The 18,669-nt window shown below is 45.0% G+C and overlaps 1 protein-coding gene across 6 annotated transcripts in view; it reads right to left on the bottom strand.

The window, feature by feature from the left end:
• Positions 1-405: 405 nt before the first annotated feature.
• The window catches only part of sema5bb (sema domain, seven thrombospondin repeats (type 1 and type 1-like), transmembrane domain (TM) and short cytoplasmic domain, (semaphorin) 5Bb), a 53,315-nt gene continuing 35,051 nt past the window's right edge, over positions 406-18,669 (bottom strand). For 4 of the 6 annotated variants that reach the window (XM_020042490.2, XM_013139825.3, XM_013139829.3 and 1 more), the window contains 14 exons: positions 17,530-17,665; positions 17,061-17,268; positions 16,570-16,777; positions 12,071-12,188; positions 11,650-11,834; positions 9,011-9,154; positions 8,474-8,621; positions 8,142-8,367; positions 6,243-6,476; positions 5,864-6,034; positions 5,376-5,525; positions 5,099-5,137; positions 4,399-4,604; positions 2,755-3,256 (listed from right to left, as the gene is read on the bottom strand). In XM_020042490.2, coding sequence (XP_019898049.2) covers positions 3,071-3,256; positions 4,399-4,604; positions 5,099-5,137; positions 5,376-5,525; positions 5,864-6,034; positions 6,243-6,476; positions 8,142-8,367; positions 8,474-8,621; positions 9,011-9,154; positions 11,650-11,834; positions 12,071-12,188; positions 16,570-16,777; positions 17,061-17,268; positions 17,530-17,665 — 2,359 coding nt within the window. In that variant the 3' untranslated portion in view covers positions 2,755-3,070. Of the gene's footprint in view, positions 3,257-4,398; positions 4,605-5,098; positions 5,138-5,375; positions 5,526-5,863; positions 6,035-6,242; positions 6,477-8,141; positions 8,368-8,473; positions 8,622-9,010; positions 9,155-11,649; positions 11,835-12,070; positions 12,189-16,569; positions 16,778-17,060; positions 17,269-17,529; positions 17,666-18,669 lie in introns of all 6 variants that reach the window. The other 2 variants (XM_020042492.2, XM_020042491.2) reach the window with 2 other exon arrangements.

Genomic DNA, 18,669 nt, shown 5'->3' with positions numbered 1-18,669 from the left:
TAATGTCTAAACCGCTGGCAACAAAAGTGAGTACACCCCTAAGTGAAAATGTCTCACTAATTAACATTGTAGCAAAGTGTCATTTCCTCACGTGTTGTCACATGAAAAGATATAGTCAAATATTTTCAAAAATTGTGAGAGATACTGTATCTCCACAATGAATAATGAATAGCAACATTGACAAGCTCAGTGTTATTATTTTCAAAGATCAGCAGTCAGAGTTTACCCCCACCCCAAGCACCTTATTTCTAACAGCATCACAGCTCAGCACATGTATACATGAATACATAACTTTAAGCAGGGAAATAGTAAAAGGCTAACTAAGTGGGGGTGAATTTGAACAAATCATCCTAGTGACTCTGAATGTAGAGGCAGACAGTTGACAAATGTTTGGCTCCAAAGTACATTTTTATTCATTTTCTTTTACAATGTACAATATACAAAAATATAGAGTACCCAAAAAATTCACAGTGTCTAAAAGGCAGTGATTAAAAAGTCTAAGGGCTATATTCAATCTGTATTGCAGAGAATGCATTCACGCTAAATGCTGCATCCCTTACAAAAAATGCATTTTGGAATATGTGTGAAACACAAAAATTGCCATCTGATGTATATGTTGTATGAATTATGTTGTATTTTAATATGTGACAGACATTTGTAAATATATTTGGAACAGATACGTGTTTGGAAATATATAATTTGGAAAAATATATTTCACAAGTAGTTTAGATTTTTCTAATTTTTTTGGTACAGAATGTCAGCTCAATTAGAAATTAATTTAAATTTTTATCTCACAATCTGTAACACTTTAGCGATAAAGATTGGACAAAGCCCTAAATTCCCATATCCAACAGCCACGTTTGTAGTCGTGTCAAATAGCAATAACTTGTGAGCAGGACTACAATACCCATCTGACACCACCACCTGGTTGATTGCATAATATGGTCCCGAGCCCACTGATTGGTGTTTTTTCCAACATGCAACAGTAGTATACGTCCAATCACGATGACACAAAGTGAGGGTGTCCGGTGAGTGTCCACAACAATGAATGTACAGTAATATCTGTTTTTTTTGTTCATAAAAAATTGCAATCTCACAAGCATACACACACACACAGCACCTTTCACCCACTGAAATGAGGATACTAATTTTGACATTTGAGGCTAATAGACACCATGATAGCTTAACATCTGTGTGGCTACATTTCTACATTACAGGGATACAGAACATCTAGCCTGGTCCCAGGTTTGTTTGTGCTCTTGCCAATGTCACTGGTCATTGTCAAACCAAGTTTGCATGATAAGCTGGCTTGATAGAACAAACATGGTTGCACTCAAGCTACGGGGAATCTAGGTTGGAGAAAAACTCAAATCTGACTAAACACACCTTAGAGTATCAAACCTCCGTCTCTGTCTTTGTATTCACATACATACGCATTTTTACAACTAGAAGCTTAAAAAAAAAACACCTATACAGTATACATTTTACACACCATACTAACATAAGGTTTCATTGGCCCTAGCATGGAACAACATCTATGAACAAAATAATTCTTGAGCTTTGCAGTTTTCAGAGACACAGCACTTTGTATTCCTCAAATAAAGAATGAATAGGTAGAGAACATTTACAGTACACAAGGCCCAGCGTCATTTAAAGATATAACGTGTATTTGTCTCACGTATGTAAACCATGAAGAACTTTAAAGTGATAGGGGATACTCACTACTTTCACAATGATACTCTCAATGTTTATAGTAACAAATATAACAATTCTTCGCATACAAAGGCATGCGTCCACGCGCGCGCACAATATCAGATTCCGTAGCTAGTGGGACTATCTTTTGCAGATGATTGCAAAAATGTAATCGAGTGAAAGCAGTGCTCCGTGAAGCAGTATTTAGATACAGGTTATGTCCTTATCTGCAGTCATGCATACTGTGCAGCACGCATTTCATCATCGCAACACGACAAACACACGATAATGAAAAAGGGCCTCCCTTAGGGCGCTCCCAAACGTTGATTTGTTTCCGATGTATTTGTCCTGCTTCACATTAGGCTTTGTTATCCAGAAACTCTACCACGTTCCCAATTAGACTAATCAATTCATCCAATTGAAGGGGGTGACGGTGGCAGCTACTGCAGAGTCTTGTCATTGCATGCATTTTCATTTTTGGGTGCAGATACTTATGGGATGTTATCCTCTTAACAGGCCATTGATACGGCAGGTTCAGCATCCTGTTCCCTACACAGTGTCCTCGTTCTGACAATCCCGTCAGGGCATTTGGGAGTCTTCCCACACTGTTCTCGGACCACCCTGTTGAAAAACCAGCCCCCACTCCCTCTTTCCCATTTTGTTATCCAGAACTGTGGGCGCACCTGAACGATTATGGAGGGTATATCCTCACAAATGTGTCAAAACAGAGGCTGGAAAAAGCAAGAGCGGAAGCAGGAGCAGGACAAAATAGTGTGCCCATTATTGTCGCAAAGTTTTGCATTTAGCTGACTGAAATACTAGCGATTTCATGAAGTCGATTTTCAGAAATACAAACTGTCTTAGTCAGCATGTACAGAGTCCTTTGGGAATGATTGACTCTGGTATTCATAGAGGAGAATAGCCTGAATAGGCAACAGCGTGTCCTTCTGTATTTACCTTTGATCAAATGTGAAGTCTGTAGATCGTTTTGATATTTCATATGGCATGGTTTCACAGTCAACCATGAACTACAGTTTTCTGACAGATTCCACAAGTAGTGAATCTCCATATTGGACCACAAGGCTGCTACAGCCCAGCTCTCTCATAAGACTCCAACTCCCAGCATTCCACTTGGTCCAGTCTACTTCCTCTCCTTGAGCTGAGTTGCTGTACTGTGCAGTGAGTAAGAAAACAAAACACAGTCATAAAACAGTAACATCAACAGAAACAATGATACGAAATGAACCTGGGATGTCCTGTGTCAACTGTGGAACCGGTTTAATTCCCAACTATCAACGAGTTCAGGTGCAGGACAGTTCCCATAGAAAATAGTTGGGGAAGAGTCATAATGGATGGTGGGGCATGGAGTTGTCCTGTCTCAACTGTGATGCATGTAGTTCCTGCAAGGTGACTCAGGGTGGAAGGAATGGTCGTATTTGCCCAGGGGTGCTGGGTAATAGGTGGTGGTGTAAACGTTATTCTGGGGGAGGGATGGAAGGGGCGAGAGGGGCGAGGTGTAGAAGTTGCAGCTCTCATCCGGGAGAAGGTTGTTCTTGTTCAGTGTCTGTGGATTACAGAAGGGAACAGGGCTTGGTCAGCAGGAGGGAAATGGGGGGGGGGGGGGTAGGATTCAAAAGGGTTGAGGCACCACCTTATCTCATCTAATGACAAGGCTCACTTATGTGTCCAGTTTAATGGCCCTCTCGGCATCAACCTGTTGACAGATCAGGTGAAATCCCATCTAGACAGACTTTATTCCGTGCCTACAAACGTCTCATTCAATCAAATTCGCACTGAAGCATTTATGCAGTAATTATTTTGTGCACATTCAGCCTACTGGCGGCTTTCTGTACAAACCAACAAGAGACCACATCCATAACGGGCGGTTTCACATTTCAGAATTAGAAATTTGTGGCCATGGGATAGATATGAAAATAAATGCACTGCATTTCCATTACATGACTAAGGCGTGTTTGAATGAATCCCAGCCTAATACCTGAAACCTTTTCAACACGTAGACAATGTCAATCACACACGGTTAGGCTAACGATTTCTTCAGGGGCCTCAGACGGAGACAGAGCATGGAAGAGGTGCCAATCGATGGTAACCGTGGCGAGAGGCAGAGATTGAAATAGGAATGGTGTGGGGGAAATTTGTGCATGTGCGTGCACATGTGTGAGAGGAGATGGATAGTCAGCAGACGTTAGCTAATTGGTTTAGGCAGCGCCACGATTAATTATACACTGCTGTGTAAGTCTTGACCTCCTTTCTGATAGGTTACCAGGCTAATGGAAGATGTTAATACAGGAGGCAGACAGATGGTCCGTCCTCTGGATGGATGAGGAGGAGGGACGGACAACGCCAGTGGCTTATACAGTACATCTCTGCCCGTCCACCTAAGGGCAATCTGGACCAAAATCAGACGAGCGAGTACTAAAATAATCTGGACAATGACCTGTAAAGTTGAAGTCTTGGTATTTAAAGTAGAAATGCATACGAACCGTAACAGATTTATTTTGAATTCTGTTTGATCAAGCCTGTTTGGGGCAAATGGATTCAATGGAGTAGTTCCCAAAGTTCAAACCCTGTGCATCTTTCATATTTGATATAAACCCTGAATCCCAAATCTGACTTGAAATATAAAAAGCTTTTCTCTAGCGGACTGTTAATTTTTTGTGTACACCTTAAGTGGAAGAAGGATTTCACCTTGAACTCCATAGGGGTGTACTTCTCGTTCTTTGGTGTGGTGTTTCCCTTGTAGCTGAGGTGGTTCGGCGTGGTCGGGTGGATGACGGCCGACTCCTGGGGGGGCTTGTGGACCCGTTGGTAGTAAGCATACAGCAGGACCGACAGCCCCACCGCCGCAAAGAAGCATGACGCTCCCGTGGCCATCAGGTGGACCAGAGAGAAGGCTGGAATGGAGGGGAGAAAAAAAAACATTGGGTCAAATATTTTCTATTTGGATTGTGCTTCAATATGTTCGCAAAAACTTACCCGTAATCACCTTTATTTAAGAAGCAAATCTACGTTAAAACTACAGTATATTTAATATTAGTTAATGTACTTGGTGTTTATTTGAGCTTGCCACAATCAGTTGATAAATTGTACAGTTCCAGAACTTCACACCCTGCTCTTCTGAAACTGTAGCCTCAGAGCACACCATTTTTTTTTAAAGGTTACAAATGGTATTGAACCCATGTCTCCTAGGAACAGCTCAAAAACGTATTTGTTAGACTCAAAAGGACACAAACCGCACACTTATTTTTCGGAACGATAGCTGTGTGAAACCAGGATGGCGTTCAGTAGTTTCTGACGCAATGGGAGCGGGCGGGGTATAAAGCATGAGTGGCGCAGAGGGTAGAAAGGGGTGACGAGGTGTCAACCCCAAACCCCTTAATTCACTTACTCCCACAGCCCTGGTTCTTATTCTGTCCAGGTAGAATGACTGCAGAGAAAAACAGAGAAACAGAAGGAGTGAAAGAAAGAGAGAAAGAAGGGGGAAAAAAAGAAAGGAGAGAAAGAATAGTTTGCAATGCAGATCCAATACAGAGTCAAAACTCCCCACAATCAACAATCACAGCCAGTGGTAACAGTTCACTTCAGTGTATTCATTGACTCAGCCTCAAATGACTATTAACTGTGTCCTGGTTAAACAGGACCTGTGTGTGGTGTTGGGGACTGACCTGGCACCTCGTGGGGCTGGCAGCGCCGGTTCTCTGTGCTGTTGCCTTGACATTGGCTGGGGACAGCCTCCCGGTCCGCACACTCCCTGCTTCGGCCCTGCCGCCCCTCCTCGTCACACTCCCCCCACTCCGACCAAACCAGCCAACCACCTGGAGGGAGAGAGGCGAGAGAGGGATGGAAGTGAGTATGTAGTACAAGTAAGGCTGCGTTAAAATACAACACCATATTATAGCTACACAACGCAACTTTTGGATGACATTACTCATGCCCCGTTGTTTAAAATGACGCACTGGCGTTTGCTCTGTGCTACGCCGTTCATGCTAAAACACTGGATTTAAAATCCCATTGGCCTGCAGGGACTTCAGTGCTACGTACGGCTTGAAATGCCGTAAACATGTTCATCTTTGTGTGATTATGACTGAATGTTGTGTGTCCAGGCGTAAGTGGGGGCTGGATCGGTGAATGTAAACGAACGAATGCTCTTCACCTTCACACGTTTGGGTGTTGCATAGGGCCTCTTCGGTGTGCAGACCGATGCAGATATCTCCGCCGTTGGCAGGGGCAGGGTTGCTACAGGTGCGGGTACGCTGGTAGTGCCCACCACCACAGGTGGCAGAGCAGTGAGACCATGACGACCAACACGACCAAGCTCCTTTCACTGTAAACACACACACACACACAGTTCACTCCAAAACTACAAATAATTCCTAGACACTGAATAAATTTTTTATAACCCTTTATTTCTGTTTTCATCCTCTCGAACACGGCCAATGTATTGCCCCTGGGCAGAGCTGGGAACTGTAGTGCAGTGTGGGTTGTTGAATGTAGCTAAAAAAGGGATTTCCAGTCTGCACCATGAGCCATACCTGGGCAGAGCTGGGCGTTGCAGTCCTGGTACTCCACTGGGGACCCGTTGCAGACACTGGGGGAGCTCTTGTCAGGGTTGCCGCAAGTGCGCTTGCGGGTGCGGAAGCCTTTGGCACACTCCTGGGAGCAGGTTGACCACGTCTCCCACTGCGACCACCGGCTGCCACTTAGTTGCCGGCTCAAAGGTCGACCGCCAGCTCCGCCATTGATCTTTGCCAAGTCTTCAACCAGAGCTGAATGACAGAGAGATATAAGGACACACAGAGCGATCAGAGCTTCATTTAGAAGTCCAAAATATGCTTTGCTAATGGCACGGTGGTAAACATGTTCTGTGATCTGATCTGCTTGTGGATTAGCCCAGGGGCCCTGGAGAGGGCGGTACATCTGGCAAGTGTATGTGTTCGCCTTGCCTCGATGCACTCTTGTGACTTCTTATGGTGGCTGGGGTGCCTGTGAGCTCAATCAAGGTAGAAAGCCAGATAGTGTATTCCCTATGGCATGTAGGGATTCCTGAATAAACATCCTGGTTGAGCAAGCATTGTAAAAAGCAATATTACACCACTGGATGGGTTGGAGACATATCTTGACATTGACTGTACCAAACCCGCTTGGGACCTTAATCACAAATTGGATATCACAAAATTGGGTAGAATTAATGGATAAAATGTGAATAAAGTGTTTGACAGTCTTCTGTGACCAACAGTTTAGCAATTAAATAACAAAATTGTATGTGGATTTAGGTGTGCAGAGGCTTCTTTTCAGCCAATGGTATAGAATGTAGGGTAAGAAGACTGTAGGGTAAGATTTGGGTTAATGTGTCCAATATGAACTAGAAAAAACACACATGTAATCTAAATTATGTAATGACTTTAATAATTTATAAAAGGCTTTCTCTTTTCTGTCTGTGTGGTTTGAAACCAGGTCAGCAGTAATATTTCATAAGGACCATGTTAGGGTTAGGCCTGATGTATCCACTTGAGTTCAGACAACTCCCCTGTCAAAGTATTGTATATATACAGTAAATAGTATGTGAATGATATACTGTATACTATATACAGTTCCCTCTGTATTGGGACAATTAGTATATTTTCTTTTGGCTCTGTGCTCCAAAAGTCTGAACGTGAGAACAAACAATTACCATCACGTTAAACTTGAGATTTTTTGGTTTTAATTGAGGGTCAATATTGGTTTCACCACTTATAAATGGCACCAATGGTAAGGTGAAAATTATGTTGACCGATGTATTTGGTTAGTCATACATGTTTTGGCATAAAGAGCAGTCCATTGTTGATTCTAGGCTTTGCGTTTGCGTCTACATTTGGTGTTTCCTATTGGTGCCTGTCAACATTAGAACCAAAGCAATGTCAAGGAAGCCATTATGAGGCTGAAAAGATTAACCAACAGTTGAGGACACCATTAACCCCTCAGACCTGTGTGGTGGGAAATAACACTACGGCTACTATTCAGCCTGGTCTGAATGTATTTAGTTAGTGAACACTGGACTATATTTTTCTTTGTCTAAGGGAAGTTAGTTAGTAAACACTGGGGGTTATATTCAGCCTTGTCTCAGGGTAGTTAGTGAATACTGGCTTTTTCAGCCTTGTCTCAGGTTAGTTTAGTGGCCTGTTGATATACCTTTGATGTTCTGGAGCTCTGCTTGGTAAAGTAGGTGAAGTTATTTAAATTACTCCTTGGGATGGCTTACCCAATCCCAAGGAGTCTGTTACTGGATACGACCGACCAGGCAGCCCCACCCGAGGAAGCACAACATGGGTCTCCCCAGCAGGTAACTTTAAAAACCAGAGGCCCTGCATAATACAAGATGTCAAGCCGCTTTCCTGTGTGCCAGGAACTAGTTCTTCAGAACGGGAGAAGAAAGTTGTGTGTGACAGACTTACGATCGGTCTCACAGGTGGCAGTGCCGTCGTTGGGACAGATACGGGTCTCCACCTTCTTCTTTCCCAGCTGCAGTTGGTGTGGGTCTGGGAGCAGGGCTCTGCAGGTGTAGCGGGTCCTCTGCTCCTGGCGGGCCCCATCCTGGGTCACATTCACCGGCATCCAAGGGGTCCAGGGGGTGTTGCGGCGGACCTCGGGACAAGCCTCCAAGTTACAGGCCTTGTATTCCTACAAGAGAAGTGGTTGTAGGTTGAAGTCAGGGGAGAAGAGGGATGGGAGATTGTAATTGCTTCAATAGAAAGATTTACAATATGAGGATGTGTGTATGACTTACCAGAGCACAACCCGGGCAGGTGTTCCCATTCTCACAGGTCCTGACTCTGGAGTGGACCCCTCCTCCACACTCGGCACTGCACTTAGCCCAGGAACCCCAAGAGGTCCAGACTACAGGCAGCGGGCATGGGCTCTTGTCATTGCACAGCCTACACACACCCCAAACACACATTACGATTGGTGTGTCACTGTTAAAATAGATTAACCACCTTTCTACAATAATGTGAACCAATTTAAAGGACCATTGAATGCTGTGCTATGTAACATACTAAGGTTTATGCTTCAAAACATACCAAAAATATGTTTTAAATGATATTGTTAAAAATAAATTCTATTAAAAGAAATACCTTAAAAGATCTGTAAAATGAATAAGACCTCACATTTCAACTACATTTGTCAGAATATAATTCTACCAGATTAAAATGAAATTAAAATGTTTTGGTTTTCCCTAGTGCTGTTATAGAATGAATATAGCCCTCTGTTACTGTTAGAATGGGAGACTAGCAGAGTGTGTCCCACATTCCTCCCCCAGTCTCACCTCTCCTCCCTGCCCTGTCCTACACATACGCGTCCCCCATGCCGCGGTGAGGGGTTGTTGCAGGTGCGCTGGCGCACTTCGAAGCCGATGCCACAGCTGGTGCTGCACTGACCCCAGGACGACCACGGAGTCCAGCCTCCATTCCTAGATGGGAGAGACACGGAGAGAGATACAGAGTTAGATACACACAGAGAGAGACCGACACAGAGAGACACAGACATACAGAGTTAGATACACACAGAGAGAAACCGACACAGAGAGACACAGACGTACAGTGGATATAAAAAGTCTACACATCCCTGTTAAAATGCCAGGTTCTTGTGATGTAAAAGAAAGAGACAAAGATAAATCATTTCAGAACTTTTTCCACCTTTAATGTGACCTATTACGAACTGAAATCTTTGAGGGGGCAAAATTTAAAATAAAAAACTCACAATTACCTGGTTGCATAAGTGTGCACACCCTTAAACTAATGGTTTGTTGAAGCACCTTTTGATTTTATTACAGCAATCAGTCTTTTGGGGTAAGAGTCTATTAGCATGGCACATCTTGACAATGGCTAAGAACAATGGCAATATTTGGCCACTGTTCTTAGCAAAAGTGCTCCAAATCTGTCAGATTGCAAGGACATCTCCTGTGCACAACCCTCTTCAGATCACCCCACAGATATTCAATTGGATTCAGGTCTTAGCTATGGCTGGGCCATTCCATAACATTCATCTTCTTCTGGTGAAGCCATGCTTTTGTGGATATGGATGTGTGCTTTGGGTCGTTGTCGTGCTGAAAGGTGAACTTCCTCTTCATCTTCAGCTTTCTAACGGACGCCTGAAGGTTTTGTGCCAAAATTGCCTGGTAACTGTTCATAATTCCCTCCACCCTGACTAAGGCCCCGGTTCCAGCTGAAGAAAAATAGCCCCAAAGTATGATGCTGCCACAACCATGCTTCACTGTGGGTATGGTGTTCTTTGGGTGATGTGCAGTGTTTTCCCCATCGAAGATCTCAGTTTGTTTTTCAATTGAACTGTTCACATTATAGGTCACATTAAATCACATATGATTTATCTTTGTCTCATTGTTTTACATCACAAAAACCTGGCATTTTAACAAGGGTGTGTAGACTTTATATCCACTGTACATAAGTTAGATACACACACAGAGAAACCGACACAGAGAGACACAGACAGAGAGAAACAGACATACAGAGTTAGACAAACAGAGAGAGAGAGAGAGAGAGAGAGAGACAGACACAGAGACAGAGAGAGAGACACATGGAGAGAGAGAGAGACTCAGAACATCTGGGAAAGAAAGCGGCATAACACCTGCTGTTCATACATACTGTCCGTGCCCCTCTTTGAGAACAACTTTAATCACTAAGACAGAATGTGTCTAAAAATCAAATTTTTTGCACAATAAAAAATGTCCACCATAAACCCTGAATGCAGGAGAATAGACCGTCAAGAATAGAACCAGCATTACTGAAAGTCTGTCATCATGCTGACTGAGCTAACGCATACAAACATTCCCCAATTTGTTTGAGTGCTTCAGGCTGATGGAGCTTTCCTTGTAATTCAATTGGTTGGAACGTGCTATACTGGAGGTGGCAGTCATTTTGTTTTCAAGTCTCTAGATAAATCCAATTACTTTTCTCTAATAAGGGAAACCTCTATTACTAGACGGGGAGAAGGGTGTCCTTGAGTTCTCTCTGAGAATACGACAACACTGTCTGGCAGATGCAAGGTAAAATGAACCCCCTTTACATTTGTATCACCACTGAACGGCATTGCTGGGGAACTGAAGGGAAATTGTGAAGTGCACTTTATATGAATTGTGATTTGATTCTGAAGCACCACTGTCTTGTTCAAAGTTCTAATTCACCTTCTAATCAAAACAGGGGAATAAGGGGTTTAAATGACTAATGTGAATTTAAAAAAAACAAAAACCAATGCCTTCCAACACCTGAAAGCAATCTCTGGTTACCTAATTTCTCCGTCACGACAATTGGGTGGTGGGGGGTGAGTTGTTGGGATTCATTTGGACCTTGGGTGCAACGGTCAAACAAAGTGACATAAATGCTAATTCCACTTCTGGGAGCTCAGCAACCGGCGGTGGATAACAGGTCTTTAAAACAGTGACGTCACTCCACCTGGAACAGTTGGCCACCTGGATGACAGGTCTTTAAAACAGTGACGTCACTCCACCTGGAACAGTTGGCCACCTGGATAACAGGTCTTTAAAACAGTGACGTCACTCCACCTGGAACAGTTGGCCACCTGGATGACAGGTCTTTAAAACAGTGACGTCACTCCACCTGGAACAGTTGGCCACCTGGATGACAGGTCTTTAAAACAGTGACGTCACTCCACCTGGAACAGTTGGCCACCTGGATGACAGGTCTTTTAAAACAGTGACGTCACTCCACCTGGAACAGTTGGCCACCTGGATGACAGGTCTTTAAAACAGTGACGTCACTCCACCTGGAACAGTTGGCCACCTGGATGACAGGTCTTTAAAACAGTGACGTCACTCCACCTGGAACAGTTGGCCACCTGGATGACAGGTCTTTAAAACAGTGACGTCACTCCACCTGGAACAGTTGGCCACCTGGATGACAGGTCTTTAAAACAGTGACGTCACTCCACCTGGAACAGTTGGCCACCTGGATGACGGGGCCGTTGCAGTTGGATCCACCACATTGCGGGATAGGACTGTTGCAGGACCGCGAGCGACACACACAGCTGGTGCCGGCGCCCTCGCCGTCGTCGTGGTTACACGGTTGCCATGGTGCCCAGGGGCTGAAGCCGCCGTCCTGGGTCAGGTTCCGTACCTGTGATCGGAGTGGGAGGTCAGAGTCGAGGTCAGAGTCGCAGCGGGCCGATCAGAAAGGGGGTCAAAGTGACGGCTCGTGTGACGACGAACCGGTCAGACAGAGGTGTGGACGTGTGTGTCTCTCGTGTGTGAGTGTAGTTCGGTGATTGATTGTGTGTAGGATTGTGTAGGTGTGTGTGTGGTTGTGTGTGTGCGCACATGGTTTTGTGTGTGTGTGTGTGTGTTACTATTTACCGGACACTCAGTGATATTCTGACTCCACTGGCTCATGTTGGAGCTGTCCTCTATTGTCGTGCAGCGCTTCTGCTTACGGTCCCAACCGCAGTAGGGGTCTCTGGCATCCAGGCAGTGGCTAAAGGACCCCAAGGGCCCAAAGAAAGCAGTAAGTGTATGTCAGCAGTGAAAAAAAACTCACTGGCTGACTACTTGTCCTGTAACACAACATGTTAGCTTAAATTAAAAAAAACGAACAAACATAACCCCGCATTAGCTTAAAGCTAACGCAAACAGCAGTCGCCCACACACTTTTTATAGCAACAAAACTTGTCAGTTTAAAGCTAGTGCAAACAACTCTCCCATTAGACAGTTTCAATAGCAAGCTAATTTAAGCAGTTAACTCAAAACTCAATAAAATGAAGCTGTCAGACTCTGTGTGGGGAACCCCTTTGCTGTGAAGCTTAGGAATGCGGTTTGATGACGTGTTTTGACATGCACAGGTTAGAGCAGCCCCCTTTACAGTAAAAGGGGTCATTCTCTTCCTGTTTGTTTATCGGAGTTGGAAAAAAACTGGTCCTGTTGATCCAGCGATCTTAGAAGGCTTAGGAGAACCAAATGCCTGTGTGTGTGTGTGAGTGAATGTGTGTGTGTGCATGTACTGTATGAGAGAAATTTGATGGGCTTGGGAGTAGACACGTTTCCCTGTGAGACCCAAATCAAAACAGGCGTGCGTTAGTTTGGGCTTTCAGCCCAGTGAAAGGCTCTTTTCTCCAGGTTCCAAGAGCCTGTCTTTCCGCAGTAACATCGTTGACCAATGGTGTGTGTGTGTGTGTGTGTGTGTGTGTGGGGGTGGGGGTGGGGGGGGGCTGGGTCAGAGAGACGTACCCCCCAAACCCCCAAGCTGTCAGTCAAAACCCTGCCTCCCGCCGAGTGCTCCAACTCTGGAACAATTTATCACACGGCAGCCCACTGACTACCAGGCAAGGTCCTACTCCGGAGAGGGATGGAGAGACGAGAGAAAAGCAGGGAGGAATAGAAATGTAACAAGGGAGCAAGAAGGGTCAGTGAGAGAGTCGGGTCTGGGCCAAAGAGAGAGACGGGTCTGGGCCAAAGAGAGCGATGTATCAGGAGAAATAGATAGTATAAAGTAACACAGTAGCTGCTCTATTAATATCACATTACAATCCCTCTTGTCCCAGAATCTCTGCCATGATATGCTATATTGACAGAGGTAAGGCTTGCAAAAACAGCAATATGCTGGATTTTAACCACATGCTGCTGGGGGACGTCCACCAGAGACTGCAGCTTAGACCACACCATCCTAGGCTAAAATCCTCTCTTATTCCTTTCTCCACTTCAGACTAGCAATTTCAGCGATGACACTACTCCCCAATGCCGGCATGAAATACTGACGGTAGCGTTGAGCTGTAGCCTTACAGAAGAGCGCACGCGAGACTGGCAACCCCAAAGAGGATTTGTTCCCAACTCGTCTCTCTTAAAAAAAAAATCCTCCATGAAATGACAATTTATCCTTAAACAAAAACATGCAATATTATCCTTCTTGAATTGTGAATGGAGAATAACCAGGAGAGTGTAGTTAAGGTTTTTTGGAGCGCTTTGTCTTTACTCCCCCCCTGCTCCCCTGGTCAACACTTGTAGAATGTGATGCCATTCAAGATAAAACCCATTACGAAAATAAGAAGTGGAAAATAAATTCACAAGAACCAGACAACACAGGACTTATTTGTATTCTGCATAGAGAGCATGACCAACAACACCCTCCCCTACTATAAAGACCTCAGAGATCAGTTCCTGATAATCTGCACTAATATCAGCTCAGCACGTAGCCAGAGGAGTGGGTGACATCCACCGCGCTAAAGCACTCTGCTGACAGGCCGACACCTACAGGCGGCAGTAGACCATGGTCGTCCAACGAGCGACGGGGGGAATGCACGTGTGGTTTCTGACAGGAAACAATCCTACCTCAGTTAGCCACGAAAGTCTGGAAGTAAGTGATTTTGATGACACGGGCCCAATTTTCAGGGACCCTTTTGGCCTCCACTGCGCCCCTTTTCCAACCAGTGGCCAGAAATCTCAGACTACATCTCCCTCCACCCCAGCCTCGCCTCCCCGCTTCCTTCACTCACTTTCCCATCCTGCTCTCCTCGCAAGGAACGCTATAGGAAAGACATCAGTGGAGCTCTTTGAGATATGAAGAAGGTTCTTATGCTAACTATACCCCCTCAGCTGAGTACTATAATAGATTATATTATTAGGCTACCACACTAAGTGAGCTGCTTGCCACACCGAGACAGGGCTCTTACTCATCCATTATGCACGTCACACAGCGTTTCCCTGTGTGGCTGCAAGTCGAGCCGACAGCATCGACGTTTGCCATGTGTATTACTGTTATTATCGATCGCCAGGGGGTGGGAAGGATGCAGTTTCTCTGTGAACTATGAAACAAACAGCCTGCAGCTCGTAACTCATGTCTGCGAGAGCCGTAATGTCTCCACATGCTGTGCGGGTGTAATGAAAGACAACGTAAGCCGGGGAAAGACTGGGTTCTTTTATTCGTTTGGAAGACAGCAGGTCACCTAGGCGTTTCTGACATGGAGGTTGCGTTTACTGGCCGCTGTGGCACCACGCAAGACACTAAGAAACACGATACAATTCTTTTCCCCATCTCAATATGATGTCACACAGTATACATGAACATGTACGACAGAAATATGTCTGGAAAGCAGGACTAGGAAACATTCAATCCCTACTACCACTTCAACTGTGGCCATGTGATGCAATGTGATGCATCCGTTTCCATTCAGATGAGGTCAGTTCACTATTTTTCCCCAAACAACCCCAAAAACCCTGGCACAACCCTCTCTACACGCCACCCCCCTCCTGCCATCTGACAGGTGAACGTGATGGATTGCACACAAAATCTCAGCTGGCACTGCAGCGCTGGCCGTCCCAGACTCTCAGCCCCACCCAGTGGCTCCAACCCCCCACTAGTGCTGAGAAACAGGGGAAGCTCACAAGGTGTTAGCAGTGATCTAGCAGAGGTCAGGTTTAATTAGAGAAAGCTGGATTGGTCACCTACAGCTGCAGCCAATTATACTGGCCCCCTTGCACTACAACGGAGTGGAATAGGGCAAAATGATCTCTCTTTTTTTTTTTTTTTACCCTTTTCAAAACTGCTTGAATTACCAGTTTTTATCCTGCAGGCACCTGTAACTCACCACAAGTGAGATCAATTACACGGCGAATGAGAATCATTGCCTCTAACCAAAATTAGAATAGAGAATAATTTATTTTGGGATTTATTTTTACTTTGAAGTGGGAAATTTTGCAAGGGTTTCGAACTATTTGACTGATTTTGAATACACATGGGTCAAATGACACGACAGGTGTGGAATTATTCATGTACAACTGACTGGCAGAAGTGTCCTGGCTTATTTATGTTAGTAAGGTGTTCTTCTGCATCTCTGTTACACACTATATATATTATACATTCTGAGGGGTCAACGCATACGATTGGTTCAGGTCGGCCTACTATTTAAGCTTCGGAAGGGCGGAGCTTCTGAAATCACATAGCAGTCAAATCACACTGCTATCATTGGCTCACATCATTGGCTGAGTCACGTCATTGGCTGAGGTGGATATAATGTGAAGTTGTAGTAGTCATTACAGCCAAATCCACAATTTCTGCACATAATAACCTGCTGGATGAATCACATCCTGCTACACTGGAGTGCAGGAAGTTCTGGCATCTTTCTATTAGGTCACATGTTAAAGTGTTACGTGTTAAATCTTGTTGTCGTCTCCCCTGCCTGGCATTCTGGAGAATGGGTATTAGCCAAAACATCTTAAAATGGTCCCACTGGGACCCAAGGTTTTTACTGGAAAGTCCATTTGAAGAATCACATTATGCAGTTACTTCATTATAAGGCAGGTGTGTTATTTTTAAATCGGGGTTAGGTAGCCTAACGGTAAGAGTATGGGGCCAGTAACAAAAATACCCCTGGACAGCACTGTGTGATGCATCCTGCAACTTTGAATGAAAACACTTTGCATGGCAGTCGTCTCCCGATGCAGCGGGATCCCTGCTCTACTCTGGATGGTGAAGACAGGATCTCCACCAGTACTCATGCTCTATGTTATGTTCTAAACAGTTTTAATGCATGGAAATTCTGTTTTCCCAGAGGTGTGCTCCAAATCGCTTTGCGTCCCGGATGGGGTTTCATTTAGGTTTGGCCCAGACGTCCTCCTGCAGTTTAGCAACTACCAGACATATCTAATGAGCACCAATGGAGCTCTGCCCAGCCAGACTTTGGGTGCTACTATTTAAAGCACATTGCCACCACTATTTAGCTGTTCTACCATAGACTTCCTCATGCTTCACAAGTAGGAAAGTCTGTTTTTTGTTTTATACTCTGAAACCTACTAACATGGAGACATTCATGTTGACGGAATCACAGTGAGGTTTTGATGTGCTTGTCTGGAAATGGTTTCCTTACCGCTCTGTTTTGTAGCCGGAGCATCTTTCAAGTGGAATCTTCAAAACCCTGTCTTTCAGCCCCACAAACAGCGACCTATCGCTGTGGAGGATTTGCAGGCTCCTGATTGGCTCAGTCTCATCCTCGGGGAGGAGCCTCATCTCCTCCAAATAACACCCCCGCATGCTCTTATTGGTCGTGGAGAGGGCTTTCAGGATTGTGCCGTATTCTAAACGGACAAACAGAAGAAATTAGACCTTTTTTGATTAGACAATTTTTTTCAGAGGCCTTTTAATGTTCTACTCATACAAGAAGCGCCAAATATACATATAAATTCACAGATAAAGCGACCTCACACAGACCAAGCCAATGGTTAGTCCGCTAGAACCAGTGAAATTAATTTCCGGTTATTGCCCAAGGTGTACATGGACCGGCTGTTTTCCTAATCTTTCATATTTCCCCCCCCCATCCACCCCCACCCTCTGCACCTCTTCCTCCCCCTGCTGACTCACCCGTGCCGATGTACATGACATGGTAGAGGGTGTCGCGGCCCTGCACGATGTCCACCACCAGCTTGGAGAAGCGGATGTTGTCCTGGGCCAGGAGGGGATCAGTGGAGACGGGCTGCACCACGTCTGACATGAGGAAGAGGCGCTGGGCGTCCTGCAGGCTGCGCTCCGTCTGGTTCTCCCCTGGGCCCCGCTCCTCCAGGGTGCCACACTGTGAGGACGTGGAGGTTCCAGCTCAACTGAACAGCCCAACACGGCCTTAACATTCTAACTACATTATTAGCAGATGTTTCGTTAAGCCACTGAAGTGACCGAAAGAGCGAGCCGATCACGTGCGGTCTTCCAGGCCAGTCAAAATACAGCACACCCTGCCACTTTCCGAGAACAGGGTTGCCTACCCCTGGCTTGGTTAGTGATTATGTAAAAAAACAACAACAAAAAAAAGGCTCCAAATGTTTAAGTAGTCCCATACCTGGAAGTTGGGAATGGGGTTAGGGGTGGAAAGCCAGCTGGTACGGGGGTTCTCCTGGTAGCGGAAGGGCCCGTTGAAGGCCTGGATAATGGAGCTCAGGTTGAACGCACACACGGCAGACGCGGAGATACTGTTTCTGTGGGGGTGAGAGGGATCCTTTGAGCAGAAGCTGTAGGAAAATCCGTTAAAAAGCTCTCGAAAAAGCCACCCTGTGCTCACGAAAAACCACGACCGGCAGCTTTTCCATGAGCAACTGACAGCTTTTGCCAGTCACTTAGTCATGAGATGAAGAACTGGGACTTATATACCAATTGGTCCGCAGCAGTCAATCTATCAAACCAGAAAGAATAGAGTTCTGTCAGATACAGGAATACACTGTTCATAAAGAACTGTAAGACCTACTTCCATTCTTAGTTAAAAACAGAGCATAATTGAGTCTACAATTAGAGTCATTTATCTATTAAACATAAGTCATTATCGGTTTGAATATACGGTAGAATAATTGGATGATAATTGCATAATGACAGGATAATGATATTTCATTATCTTCCTGTGTTTGCACAGGCCTGGTTGTCTTTTCCTCCTTCTACAGGGCCAGAACAATGATTACTCCCTTGAACCCTTTATACATGAAATCCTTATAGCCATTAGATTCAAATGCAAATTCTAGGCATTTATTGTACAATGAGTAGAGAAAGACTGCCGAAAAAACGACAACCGATAAAAGGCAGAATATAAAATATGCTCTATAGAACGGGTCTCCCCATTTAATCAAATATGTCTCAATAGCTTTGACAGGATACCTAGGAGACTGCCAGTCTGATGGCCAGGGTTAAATCCAAGCCCGTTTTAAAAGATTCTACGATAAAACCTGGCGAAACAGATCCGGGCACGGTTGAGACACCACTTCTTTACCACATCCACCCTCTGACAACCTGAGAGCGTTTCTACTGGGTGTTCCCCGGGGGGATCTCTGCGATCCCCATCACCACAATACCTCGCAACCTGACGTTTGTCTGATCAACTGAGGTACTGTGTCTCGCTCAATACAGCGGTTTTCTATCCTTTTAGCCCTGATTGAGCCAAACAGACTGAAGAGCGCTTGTGGCAGCGAGATAAGCCAGAACGGATGCCCTCGGC

This window comes from Esox lucius, chromosome 22 (assembly GCF_011004845.1).
Source record: "Esox lucius isolate fEsoLuc1 chromosome 22, fEsoLuc1.pri, whole genome shotgun sequence".
Classification (NCBI taxonomy): domain Eukaryota; kingdom Metazoa; phylum Chordata; class Actinopteri; order Esociformes; family Esocidae; genus Esox; species Esox lucius.
This window is presented reverse-complemented; position numbering and strand designations above follow the sequence as displayed.